This window comes from Etheostoma spectabile, chromosome 17 (assembly GCF_008692095.1).
Source record: "Etheostoma spectabile isolate EspeVRDwgs_2016 chromosome 17, UIUC_Espe_1.0, whole genome shotgun sequence".
Taxonomy (NCBI): Eukaryota; Metazoa; Chordata; class Actinopteri; order Perciformes; family Percidae; genus Etheostoma; species Etheostoma spectabile.
The window spans coordinates 13953538-13965432 of record NC_045749.1 but is presented as its reverse complement, the minus strand read 5'-3'; the positions used below and the strand labels follow the sequence as shown (position 1 = coordinate 13965432).

Here is an 11895-nt window from a genome sequence, read left to right as displayed (position 1 = left end):
CACACACACACACACACACACACACACACACACACACACACAATCACACACACACTAGCGCCAAACTCACGCACGCACACACAAAGTCGCACAAACCTGATATAAGAACAGGCAGCAGCTCTTTAACAGTGTTCATGGAGTTGACTAGCATCTGTCTGTGTTCTTGGTGTGTCAGCTCCTGCTGCCTCTCTTCAATCATCTTTGACATTTTGGTCATCCCTGAGGGGAAAAAACAAAAAATGGGGAGTTTTGGGAGGAGAATTTATTGTTCTGTGGAAGTCAGAGGTCACCATAATCAAACCAACCAGCAGGTAGAATGCCGCAAATAGTCCTGACCTTCGGTTTGTTAGCGTTAGCATCACAGTGTTCACTATGCTCGAACGATCAGAGGCCGAGGGCACCCTCCAGCATATTCACTAACTGAGTAACTCCAACACATCCAAACAGATCATTACTTCATGAACGACTGATCTCGTACAATCACAGCATCAGTTAAGTGTAAGAAACCCTTGGCATCGGATTTCCTTCAGCTCATTTTGCCACAGCGCTCTGACACCACAATTGACCTTATACCTCTGATGACAAATAGCCCGTTGGAGTTGCTCTCCTGCCAGTGAAAACATCAGATCTTTAATCACAGCTTCTTAGTGTCAGAGAACAGTCAGTAGTTTAGTTTTCATAATGGCAAATGTGTCTTTAATTACTCTAAAAAAGGTTCATTGCACTGTTAATGTTTTATTGGTGGCCATTGTAAAACAGAGCCACAAGTGCAAAAATAGTGTCAGTATCATTTAGTCTATGAATGGACCAAAAACTGTAGACAATGTCCTTTTCTTGAAATTGTTTGTTCTGTCCAAAAAGAAAAGAAAAAATGCTCCTGCTGACCTGGTCCCAGGTTCTTGGTGTAAGTGATGAGGTCCTCCATGGTCTCCACAACCTCAGCTACTGTCAGATACTCTAGGATACCTTTACACACACGAATTATCTTACGCACCTATTAGAGAACACAGACATGATCACAAGCAGATTCAAAAACAATAACTGATAAATATACACAAACTTTATTTTATTACAGTAAGAGAACAAAATCCAATGTGTTCATGAGCTGTTTTTAGACAAAGTTGAAGTTATGCTGTTCTTTGTGTGTGTGTGTGTGTGTGTGTGTGTGTTGGTGCATGTAAAGTCTTGTGATGTTTGTCTTGTGACTGTGAAAAGTTGCTCCTTCAAAAATGAGGCTAGTGATGAGACATGGAGAGCATTATCTCGTGCCCAATGTGATTCCACTTATCAGACACACACACACACACACACACACACACACACACACACACACACACACACACACACACACACACACACACACACACACACACACACACACACACACACACACACACACACACACAGACTGGTACCATATCCTCACACACAAACACATCCTGAGTTATAACAGAGGGAAGTCATTTGATCTCAGTGATTAGATCTGGCTGCATTTGAGTCTCAATTACAGACTTGCTCAAAGCGGAGTTCCTCCTTTCTCTGTGCAGCTATATAAAGCTTTATTTCCCTGAAAGATACCACACCTCTGAAGTAAGAGTGATTCTCAGATCACATACAAGGAAATGAAGAGACAAACACACACCTCTGCCTCGTCAAAGGTGAGGAGCAAGTCAGACGTTCCAGACAGTATCCCTCTGGATCCATCGATCAAGTAATCTCGCGCAGGAACGGAGTATGGATCTGCCTTTAGCATCTGAGCCGCCTGGACAAGCTTAGAGCTTGAGTTCTCCACCCTGAAAACACACAGCTGGCTTAAGACAAGCAGCATATACATATACCAAGCATATGAATGTATTGCCTTGTATATCAAAAAGATCAGGTCTCATGTCTAGAAAAGAAAACCATATGGCTCGCTTAAAGAAGCTGTTTTCCTGGTTGAGATGGTCACAAGGTGAGCACATAGGGAAGTATACCCAATTTGAAGAGATTTTTCTGTTTAGTTCTGCATTTGAAAGTTTCTCTCATTGATATAAAAAAGCAATGACAAAGCGTTGATGCCCTGTAGTAAATCTTGGATTTAGTTTTTTACAATCGTGTCAGCTTTAATTTAGTTAAACCTTCCAATTTCTAATTCATAATGCTAGAATGGTCAAAGTTTAGATTTCATTTTCTAACTTCAACTGCATATCAGAGATCAATGATTAGCTTAACTTGAAATTTAGATTTTAAGAGCCGTTGTATAAAATCAAGTCCCTGCTCTTTCTGACCCCCATTGGTCAGGGTATCAATGGCTGCTGGTTCATCTAAATTTAGGCTGGTTCACATTCCCACACACCCCTTTCTAAGCCCCGTGAGTGAGATTTATGGTGTATGTGCAAGAGGGCCTGAGAGAGCTGTGTGTGGATTTGCTGGACCCTTTTCTCAAAATGACGACAGAAACAAAATCATGAAGAGAACAAATTGAAAATTCAATTATATAAAAATGCACAGTAATAGGATAAACATACACACATATGCAACATATACAGGCAAGCAAACACAGCCAGATGTCTATGCCCCAGGATTGCTGAGTAGCAGCTCTCAGCTGGCACCCAGAGTTCATGTCAGCTCTTTGGATGCAAGCTGGAAAACAACAAACAGCCTCTCAGCGGTCTGGATGCAGAGAGCCGGACAGTTGCCCGGGCTCGGCCTCAGAAGTGGCTCTTTGTTGCAGCTCTTTTCAACAAGTTCTCTGTGAGATAAAGTGCATCATTTCCATACATTTGTCACTGGGTATTTCTGTGAGTGACTGTGGGTGAGAGAGGGACAGAGGGAGTTATATAAAGAAACAAGAGCAAGTGCTTTTTCTTGCACAATGCTTTAAAGACTTAAAGACTTACTTAATGAATGCAGGAGGCATGTCTCTCTTCATCACCTGGTCCTCGGTGGTTTGAACAGTCTCCTTTCCCACCTGCAAAACACCAAACACACACACACACACACACACACACACACACACACACACACACACACACACACACACACACACACACAAACACAAACACACACACAGATCATTTACCACATGACCATTTATTTTATTATCATAAGCAGCAGCAAGGAAATACTATTCAAGTAAGCACTATTAATAGCCTGAAGGGTGAAGGGGTATGTATCAATTCACACCTATTTCAACCATGCGTGCATATCATATCTTTCAAGCTTTGAGGGAAGGCAGCTCGGGCTCTGGTCGGATGTCTGTTGTTCTACATGAGGTGTGAGACATTTATGCTGCGCTACTGGAGGTCTGTAGTCATTAGTACAACATCAATAATGTCGAAACTGTTTGGCGTGTAATCATTTTCCACATTAAATCAGGCACGTGATATTCAGGACCTGGTAAACGTATATGCTGTCTTTTTTTTACTGAACAAATCAAACTTGACAGTTGTAACTGTGAGTATTGATTTTTTCCTCCGCTTAGGCCCCACAATGGTTTCTTTCTGAATGTGGTTCAAACTACGAACGTTGACATCATCGAAGGACCTTTTTTATTAATTAATATTCTCGCTCACATACACACATGTTCATATGGTGATGTAGCTGGCTAAAAAAACACATGTCTGTGAAACATATCCTACAACACACACAAACACATGCAACCATACACTGACACACTTGAGATGCAATTGAAGTGAGATGATAACATCAGCCTCTTGCTGCTGCTTCGATTATGGCCACCTCACTTTACTTTAAAATACCTTTTATTTAATGTCACTTTACATTCCTTCAGTACTTTTTGCACTTTTTGTTGTTTGCCTGTTTGTTGGTTTCCTTGTTTGTTGGTTTGCTTTTAACTGTGTAAAACTGCTGCTGTAACAAGGGAATTTCCCCATTGTGGGATGAATAAAGTATAATCTAATCTAATCTAATCTAATTTAATCTAATCATACAACATGTTCAAACAACACAGATTCAACACTGGACCTGTCTGGCAGTGGTGTATAAATGAATGTTCACAAACACTGCAAAAATAAAATCAATATATCTGAAGGCTTACAGTAAACGTATCTTGTTCCATTGTTGAAAAATGCCAGGAGTTTCCCCAACTTTTAACTGTGAGGAATGCAGCTCTGGAGTAGAGTAGAGCGCACACTGATGAAACCCTTCAGCTAGTCACATAAGGTGAAAGATCAAAGACTTGTGTGGGTTTCTTGTAAGCATTAAAGCTTGGCATTGATTATTCAATACATAATTAATTAGAATTTAAGTGGTTTGCTGAAACACAATTCACGGTAAACAGCTGTCACTCAAAGCTGACACAGTACAATTAGTCTGATCTCAGATCCACAGGCATCAGCTCTGATGTGGGTGCTTTCATACTCTTTTTTTCTCATACTTGCATATTACATGTAACCTAACAGTCCAGTGCAATCAAAGAAAAATGGCAAAAGTCAACTCCTGCAAGTAATAAATAATGATGATGTTATTAGAGAATGTCTTGGACAATGATTATGAATTTACAACTGATGTTCAAAGTTAGTTGCATGCTGTTTTTGTCTTTCATCCTTGATCACACATACTGTATGTGAGACATACTTAGCCACTTAGCGCAGAACAAGGTAAAGATTTGACCCACATTTGACATATTATAGCCTTGTAAAGTTGTTATAGCTAACATGTTAGCAAACAGTTGCCAGTTAACACATGCAGAAGACATGGAGCAACATTAGCATTCATTTGGAGTCGTGGTTGTGCTCTATTTTGGTCTCCACCAACTGCAAGGGGACATATCTGGATCTTCAGCTACTAAATGCTTGAATATATTCACCACCTGCAACCCGTTGGTAACCACCTCATGACTTGTCTATTCGTACTTGGACCCTTTCCTTTCTGGATGTCGTGTATATGGACCTCTCCACAGCTCACATAGATGGAGCCCCGAGAAGGACTTTGGACACTTGGCTCAGCATTGCTGGATCCTTGAAGTCCATGCTATAGATTTATGCTACGGCCTTCTCACTTCTGTCTGTGTGTGTGTTTTTGGTCCCTTTTGTCTTGTGCCGGTCTCCCTGTTACTGTCTCTTGTTTGTGTGTTTGTTTCTGTATGTCTTGTTTGGGAGCTGCAGACATCGTTCTGGCTGTCGTGTTTTTGTTGTGTCTCTCTCCTTCCTGTATTTCCTCTCTTTGTTTTATAGTGAAACATTTGATTGCAAGGAAGGATTATGGAAAAGGTGCACTGTACCTTCTTTGGTGTGTGTAGTGTACCTTTCTGAATGTTGTCATCTGGACCAACATTTTGCACTTTTGTTTGGCCCTTTAAATAAATTAAAATTTGACAACAAACGTTCACCAGCTAGTCGCTAACTTTGTGTTTCTGCAGTTTGGTGCTGAGAAGGTAGTGTACAGCTGCTACTGCTGGGAAGAAAGCCTATGAGAGTCGTGAGATTGAACAAAAACAACAAAGTTGTGGGTCATTTGTAAAAAACAAACCCAATGAGCTAAAAGGTGCTAAAACACTGTGGAGCTGAGAGGAACTGCAGAGTTGGTGGATGATTCTCTGACCTAAATTACTTATTTGATCGTAAATTAAATTATTTATTAGCAAGATGGAATTAATCAACATTCTGTCAATCAACAAACCAATTTTTTTACAAACCATTTCATTTGATAACACAATATTATATAATTCTGCAATATAATATAAGCCAGGAGTAGATTTAAGGCAGACTGAGAAGCAGAGGGGACTATACTCATCCTGGGTCTGTCAATGAACAAGAAGAGATGGCTCATATTTACAGCAGGCTGAGGACAGTTGGTGTGTGTGTGTGTGTGTGTGTGTGTGTGTGTGTGTGTGTGTGTGTGTGTGTGTGTGTACATGTGTGTGTGTGTGTGTGTATATGGGCTGTAGGTGGGAGGGTGGACTATGAGGCTTGGCAGAGTCTGGTCTGAAGACGCCAGAGACACATTCCCTCCCTCACAGGGCGCCGGTGTCTGACTGAAAGTGGCTATTCCTCCTCCTCTCTTCATCCCTCTTCTTCTTTCTTCATTCTGCATCACGCTGTATGACAGTTTTAGTCGACAATCTCGCTCCTCGCATCCCTGCTCCCGCTCTTCCCTCCTCTCACTTTCTCTCTCCAGAGAGTGGCTACTTCACTTAACGGTAAATCTATTTATTCCTTCCTCCCCCTCCCCCAGACATACTCAGGATCTATGTTGACTCCTTCAGGAGAAGATACTTCTCAAACATCACTAAGGCAGCTCTCTGTCATCAGCACAACTTTAGCAAGCTTACACTTTCAACCAAATACACCGACAGCATCATTCAGATCATTAGTCAAATTAACCCACGCACAACCTCTGACTGAGACTGACACCATCTTATTTGTGGGTAAGTGTCTCAGTGACCTAGATTTTAAGTACCCCCCACATCCAGCCCACCCTGGACGAAGTTAACAGTGTAATTGTATCAGTGCGCAGTGGGACTCTTGTGGTGATGCTGGCATGTAGCGGTATACTGTGTTATATCTAAGCTCAAACTGCGCAAGTGTAGGAATGAATCAGCTTTCTAAAATAAAGAGCAAGTGCTCAGAAGTGTATGTGTATTTCAGCTTTAGGTATCTTTTACATCCAATTCAGTTTATCTACCCAGCAACCAACCAGCGCTGATTTTACAAGCTCTGTTTTCAAGGACCTTTTGTGCTCTCCTTCAACACCTTCTTGTCACCCACTTCTTAACTCTTACTCCTCTATTAGTGGACTACACAACTACTCATCATTTCTTCCCCAACTGCGTATCCAAGCATTTAGCTGTATTGTTATGCAGAGGACAAAATACAAGAGATCTGAGGATAGGGCATGTTATACTTTTTATTGCATCCTACTTTTCAGTTTTTGTGTTAATTTTTTGATTCACAAAAACATCCACAACAGCATTTTTCTCTGTCTGACACCTTCCTACTGTGTCCTCAGCCCTTATCTTTCTCTATGGCCTGGCATCTCCATCAACTGGACCCAGCGACATGCCTGAGGCTGCTATTAGCCTCCTTCTGCTCACTGTCTGCATGGATCAACTGATTCGAGTCAACGAATGGCTGTCAAAAAAGGACAAGCAGAGAAAAAGAGAGAGATGGCGAGGAGTGCCCGGTAGCAATGACATATTGTAGACTCGGTGCAGCTGGATGGTACTGCATAAAAGGAGGATTTTTCATTGTGTTTGAGTTCAAACTGAATAGCCCTTTTTATTCATCTCAGTTTCATATTTATCAAAATTATCTTTTGTGTCCTTGCAAAGGGAAGCAGGAACCTTATGTGTCTATTCAAAACTTTGACATGACAAATATTAGAACAATTAAAGATGCCTTATTCACTGTAAATTATTTTAAAGGAACAATTCAACAAACATTCAGACTATTCAATAACATGGTTTCCATGTGGGAGTCATTTAAGTCAGTGAAGGTGGAAAACTGACTTTACAAAGTATTAATGACCTTCCTATTTGCAGAATCCAAATGTTTTTTGTCTCACTTCAAAATCCTTCTGAATATTCTTACACATGCTTAGTAATATCACAAAATGCATTTAGCCAATACTGTATATTATTGGATTTAGCCAAGAGTTTAGTCCTTTCCAGATGATAAATCATGGTCTCCTGCATACAAGTATGATATCAAAATAACAATTTCAAACTTTATTTAAAAATGTCTTTTTGTCCTATAGTGAAAACAAGTACAGAGGAGCCATGCCCAGAAGAGCAGCAATATGTTGTGCTTCAGGATATGCAGCAAAACACAATAAAAACACTTTAACGGGAGAGCAAAATACAACTGTCAAGATGCCAAACAAAGAAATAAAAATCTATCTTTAAATCTTGACAAAGCGGAGCATCTTACAGCATCAGACAGCATCTTAGTCCGTCACACAACCTGCATTACAGTTTTAGTGACATCCTGATCAAGTCTGCCCCACCAAGTGGGAACTTGCACACTGTGAGATATATTCAGGCTCAAATTAATATGAAACCGGCTTCTTTTTATACTATTACTGTGAATCGGAATAGAGTGAGTGTCCGTCTGAGTTCTCCTGAGTGAGTGAAGCGTGGTCGCCCCTGCATCAATAACAATGACCGGATTGGCATTAATGATGTGGCCTGTATTGATTTTTCCAGTCAGTGCATACAGAGGAGACATCATTGTCTGACTGAAGATTGCCTCTTTCTACACAAAATGACAATTGACTCAATGTGACAGAGAAGAAGGAGACAGAGGAGGTCAAATGGGACGTGTAAAGTGGAGAGATTAAAGGAATTGGGAAAAGAGAGAACAGGGAGGAAAGTGTAGGAGTTACTATGAGGGGAAGATTGGAGTTTGATAAATGACCACAGAGTGTATCTATTCTCTAGAGGTTATTAGGAATGGGCTGAGGTTTTCTAAAGTCATTATTCAATAAACTGCTAATTCTGCAATGATCTAACTCGGTTTAATGAAGTATGGCACAAGTGACGTTCCCTCTATACTGATCACAAAGTGTGTGTGTGTGTGTGTGTGTGTGTCTGTGTGTGTGTCTGTGTGTGTGTGTGTGTGTGAGAGAGAGAGAGAGAAAGAGAGAGAGAGAGAGAGAGAGAGAGAGAGAGAGAGAAAGAGAGAGAGAGAGAGTACAGCATCCTGTTAATGCAATCAAACACTTGTTCCTTCCGCCCCACAAACTTCATTGAGCTCAGCGGCCATCTGATTACCAATCGGAGCAAAGTTTGAGGTGTTGTGTCATGTGTGTGCACAGACGCTCACAAAAAACGAATGCAGGAGCTCGTGAAAGACGCTTGATTGTCAGCTCGGTGTGGCTGTAATATAATTTTAATGGCTAACAAAGATCGAGATTGCTGCAATAAATCTATCTGGGAGCCATAGCTTATAGAAAAATGAATGTAGCCTAAACTGCCCCATGTGCAGTGCAGGACAGTGTGATGACCTCCTATTGTAATCATTTATAATTAAATAAAAGCTATACAATCAGACCGGTCATTCATGATGATACATATGGATGCTGACACTTTGCCATTGAGGCTTTTAGTGAATTGACGCCCTGGTTCTGGTTCGAACTCGGGACTCACCCGTACAAGGTTGCTGACTGCCGCCTGCACCGCAGCCACCGGCACCGTCAGATCTGGGATGGCTTTACCGTCCACCTCCCCCTCCTCGTGCATGATGACCAGGTGGGAGATCTGCTGGGCCACCGGCTCCAGGATACTCTCGATGGTCTTGGTGTGAAACACCGGCATCTTGTACGACTTTTACCGCAGCCCCGACAAAAGAAAGGCGCTCCAGTTCTGAAGATCCCCCTTCTCTCCTCTCCTCTTCCTCTCCTCTCCTCTCCTCTCCTCTCCTTTCCTCTCCTCTCCTCAACGACACCGACAGGAGGACAAACCCGAGTTGTCAGTCCAACCCCTAAGACGAAACCCTCATGCGTCTCTCCTCCTTGTGTGCACCGTCTCCTCTTGTGGGTGAGCACCTCGGTAAAGGCTGGACTCAGACGGTCGGTGTCCTCCGGTGGGAGCGATCCAAATCGTGACAGAAGGAATCACCGCCCTCCGCCCAATCACAGCCAAGGAATAAAGCTGCCAACCGGGTTGGTGTTGGTGCGCACTGACGTTTTCCCTGAACGCACACGCACGCACATCAAACACACACACACACACACACACACACACACACACACACACACACACACACACACACACACACACACACACACACTGCAAGTGAAAGCGCTCCCCAAATTACGTCATACCCTACATGCCAGTGGTCCCAAAAAGGAAAGTGTTGGGGTAACTTCATTGGAAGAGATTGTGGTTCTAAGATGGCAGAAGAGGTGTGTGCAGAAGAAGGGGGGGGGGGTACATCAGGAAAAGGTTGTAAACATAATAAGGTTTGGAAGCTGCTCAGCCTGATAACAGTCAGCTTCACATCAACCACAGAGAACAGATGGAGATGAGATCAGGACCTGCACCATTATGTTGAAGAAAACCGGTGTTGTCTCTTTGTGAAGCTTCAAATCTTCATCTGACATATGATCTGTGATCATTAAAAGGGGGGTCAGGAGTTCATGTCTCTGGGCCTAAATGTTCAGGTCTAAATAAAGCCTATGGATTCAACTTGCTGCTGGCTGCAGCTGAAAGGAGTGTGTCCAGCAGAAGGAGACTTACAGATCCTGCACCTCACCCACACAGTTTCTCCAACTTCTTCACTTTGATAGAGATGAACAGCTGTCCTTTTGGTTAACACCCACCTGACAGGTTGTACTTGAAATTGTGTTTGCCTTAAAGTGAAGTAACCTGTTTTTACTCTGTAACTTACTTGTTACAGTGTGTGTGTGTGTGTGTGTGTGTGTGTGTGTAGGGTCTCTGGTAGGGTTGCCTCTGCTCTCTGCTCTTCAGATCTGAATATGTGTTGGGGAAACTGGAGACCCACGCAGCAAAGACAGTGGTATTTATACCCCTTTGACCCGGTGTAGACCAATGAGCCTCCAGCCAAGAGACACCCTGTGTGTGTGTGTGTGTGTGTGTGGTCAATGTGGGTGTGGTAGACAAGCCATCTGAACCAAAGAGACCAAACCCTCAGGTCCACCTGGTTAGAATATACCCTGTTACTCATCCTCTCCTCTCCTTTTTGTAATGATTGTATTTGTTTTCAATTTTGTGTTTAGGATTTTTTTTTGTGTGTGTTTCTGTGATCTGAAAATGGTCAATAAAAGGGACTTTAAAAACCTTTCCTCTCCTCTCCTCTCCTCTCCTCTCCTCTCCTCTCCTCTCCTCTCCCTTAGAAATTGTCCTTAAAGAGGAATAAGACTGATACTCACATCTCAAATCCATATATGGATGGAGTAGAGAAGCAGTAAAGTAAACTGCTCATTGTGAGTAATTGAGGGGGAATAGGATGAACTGTGATTGGCTCCAGTAGCACTGCTGTAAACGATCTGTATATGTGGACTTGTCCAAACAGACTTTGATAGAAAGCATTGCAGCAGGTTGCTTAGAGAAGTTTTGTTGTATGTACTTTCAAAAATGACGCAATGACCAGCTGGATTGTGCTTGTTCATTGCAACAAAGTTCACTAAAATGATGACACCACAATATAACTTTAATTTCCATGTTATGTTATTGTTATTGTTGTATGTGTATTCACATTGATTGATTGTTTGTCTTGATTGGAGCAGAGGTGCTCAGCGTTCCTGTGACATGTTTCTTTTTTGGGAGTGGGGTGTTGGTGTTGGAAGTAAGGGGTGGTATTAAACAGAGAGACAGTTGTCCACTGACTCACACTCACTGCTCCACACTGAAGCTTTCCTGGGAATCATAAGTGTTCTGACAAGAGGTGATGCTCAGCCTTCTCCACAGAACCAGGTTTCAAACTACTTTCATTTGTGCCATGCCGCAAAGGAAATAAAAAAAAGTTTCTTCCTGAGTCCTGGAGGAAGAAAAGCGTAAACTACTAGCCTATAATTTGCATTCACTACATCTGATTTTAGGACAGAAAATGTGGTGGCTTCTCATTTATAGCGCCACCATCAGGTAAAATTGTCTACAACTTTGGTTTGTGACCAAGTACCTACATAACTAATGACATCCCTACAAGCCTCAGCTGTAGGCCTACTGATGTAAGATGGTGAACATGGTGAAACATTGTACCTGAACAACAGCATGTTTCTGATCATTAACCACGTTAAACCTTATCTTTAATTAATCTTTCTCCTTTTGTTTTTGCTTTTTTCACTCTGTTTTTTGCCCAATTATCTGCTTTATTTATTGTTTTTTTATGCTGAAATAGTTTTTGTAAAAATTCACACCAATTTGTAATTTTGAGCATATCAATAAAAATTATTTTAAAAAGCATCTATCTGCTACACTGGTGAACAATGGTG

At 41.9% G+C, this 11895-nt stretch overlaps 1 protein-coding gene across 7 annotated transcripts in view; it reads right to left on the bottom strand.

Moving 5' to 3' along the window:
* Nucleotides 1–9575, bottom strand: part of LOC116705377 (vinculin) — a 23159-nt gene extending 13584 nt beyond the window's left edge. For 4 of the 7 annotated variants that reach the window (XM_032541508.1, XM_032541513.1, XM_032541509.1 and 1 more), the window contains exons 1-5: nt 9089–9574; nt 2880–2950; nt 1643–1793; nt 886–994; nt 97–219 (exon numbers count right to left, since the gene is read on the bottom strand). In XM_032541508.1, coding sequence (XP_032397399.1) covers nt 97–219; nt 886–994; nt 1643–1793; nt 2880–2950; nt 9089–9256 — 622 coding nt within the window. In that variant the 5' untranslated portion in view covers nt 9257–9574. Of the gene's footprint in view, nt 1–96; nt 220–885; nt 995–1642; nt 1794–2879; nt 2951–9088 lie in introns of all 7 variants that reach the window. The other 3 variants (XM_032541512.1, XM_032541511.1, XM_032541510.1) reach the window with 3 other exon arrangements.
* Nucleotides 9576–11895: the final 2320 nt, after the last annotated feature.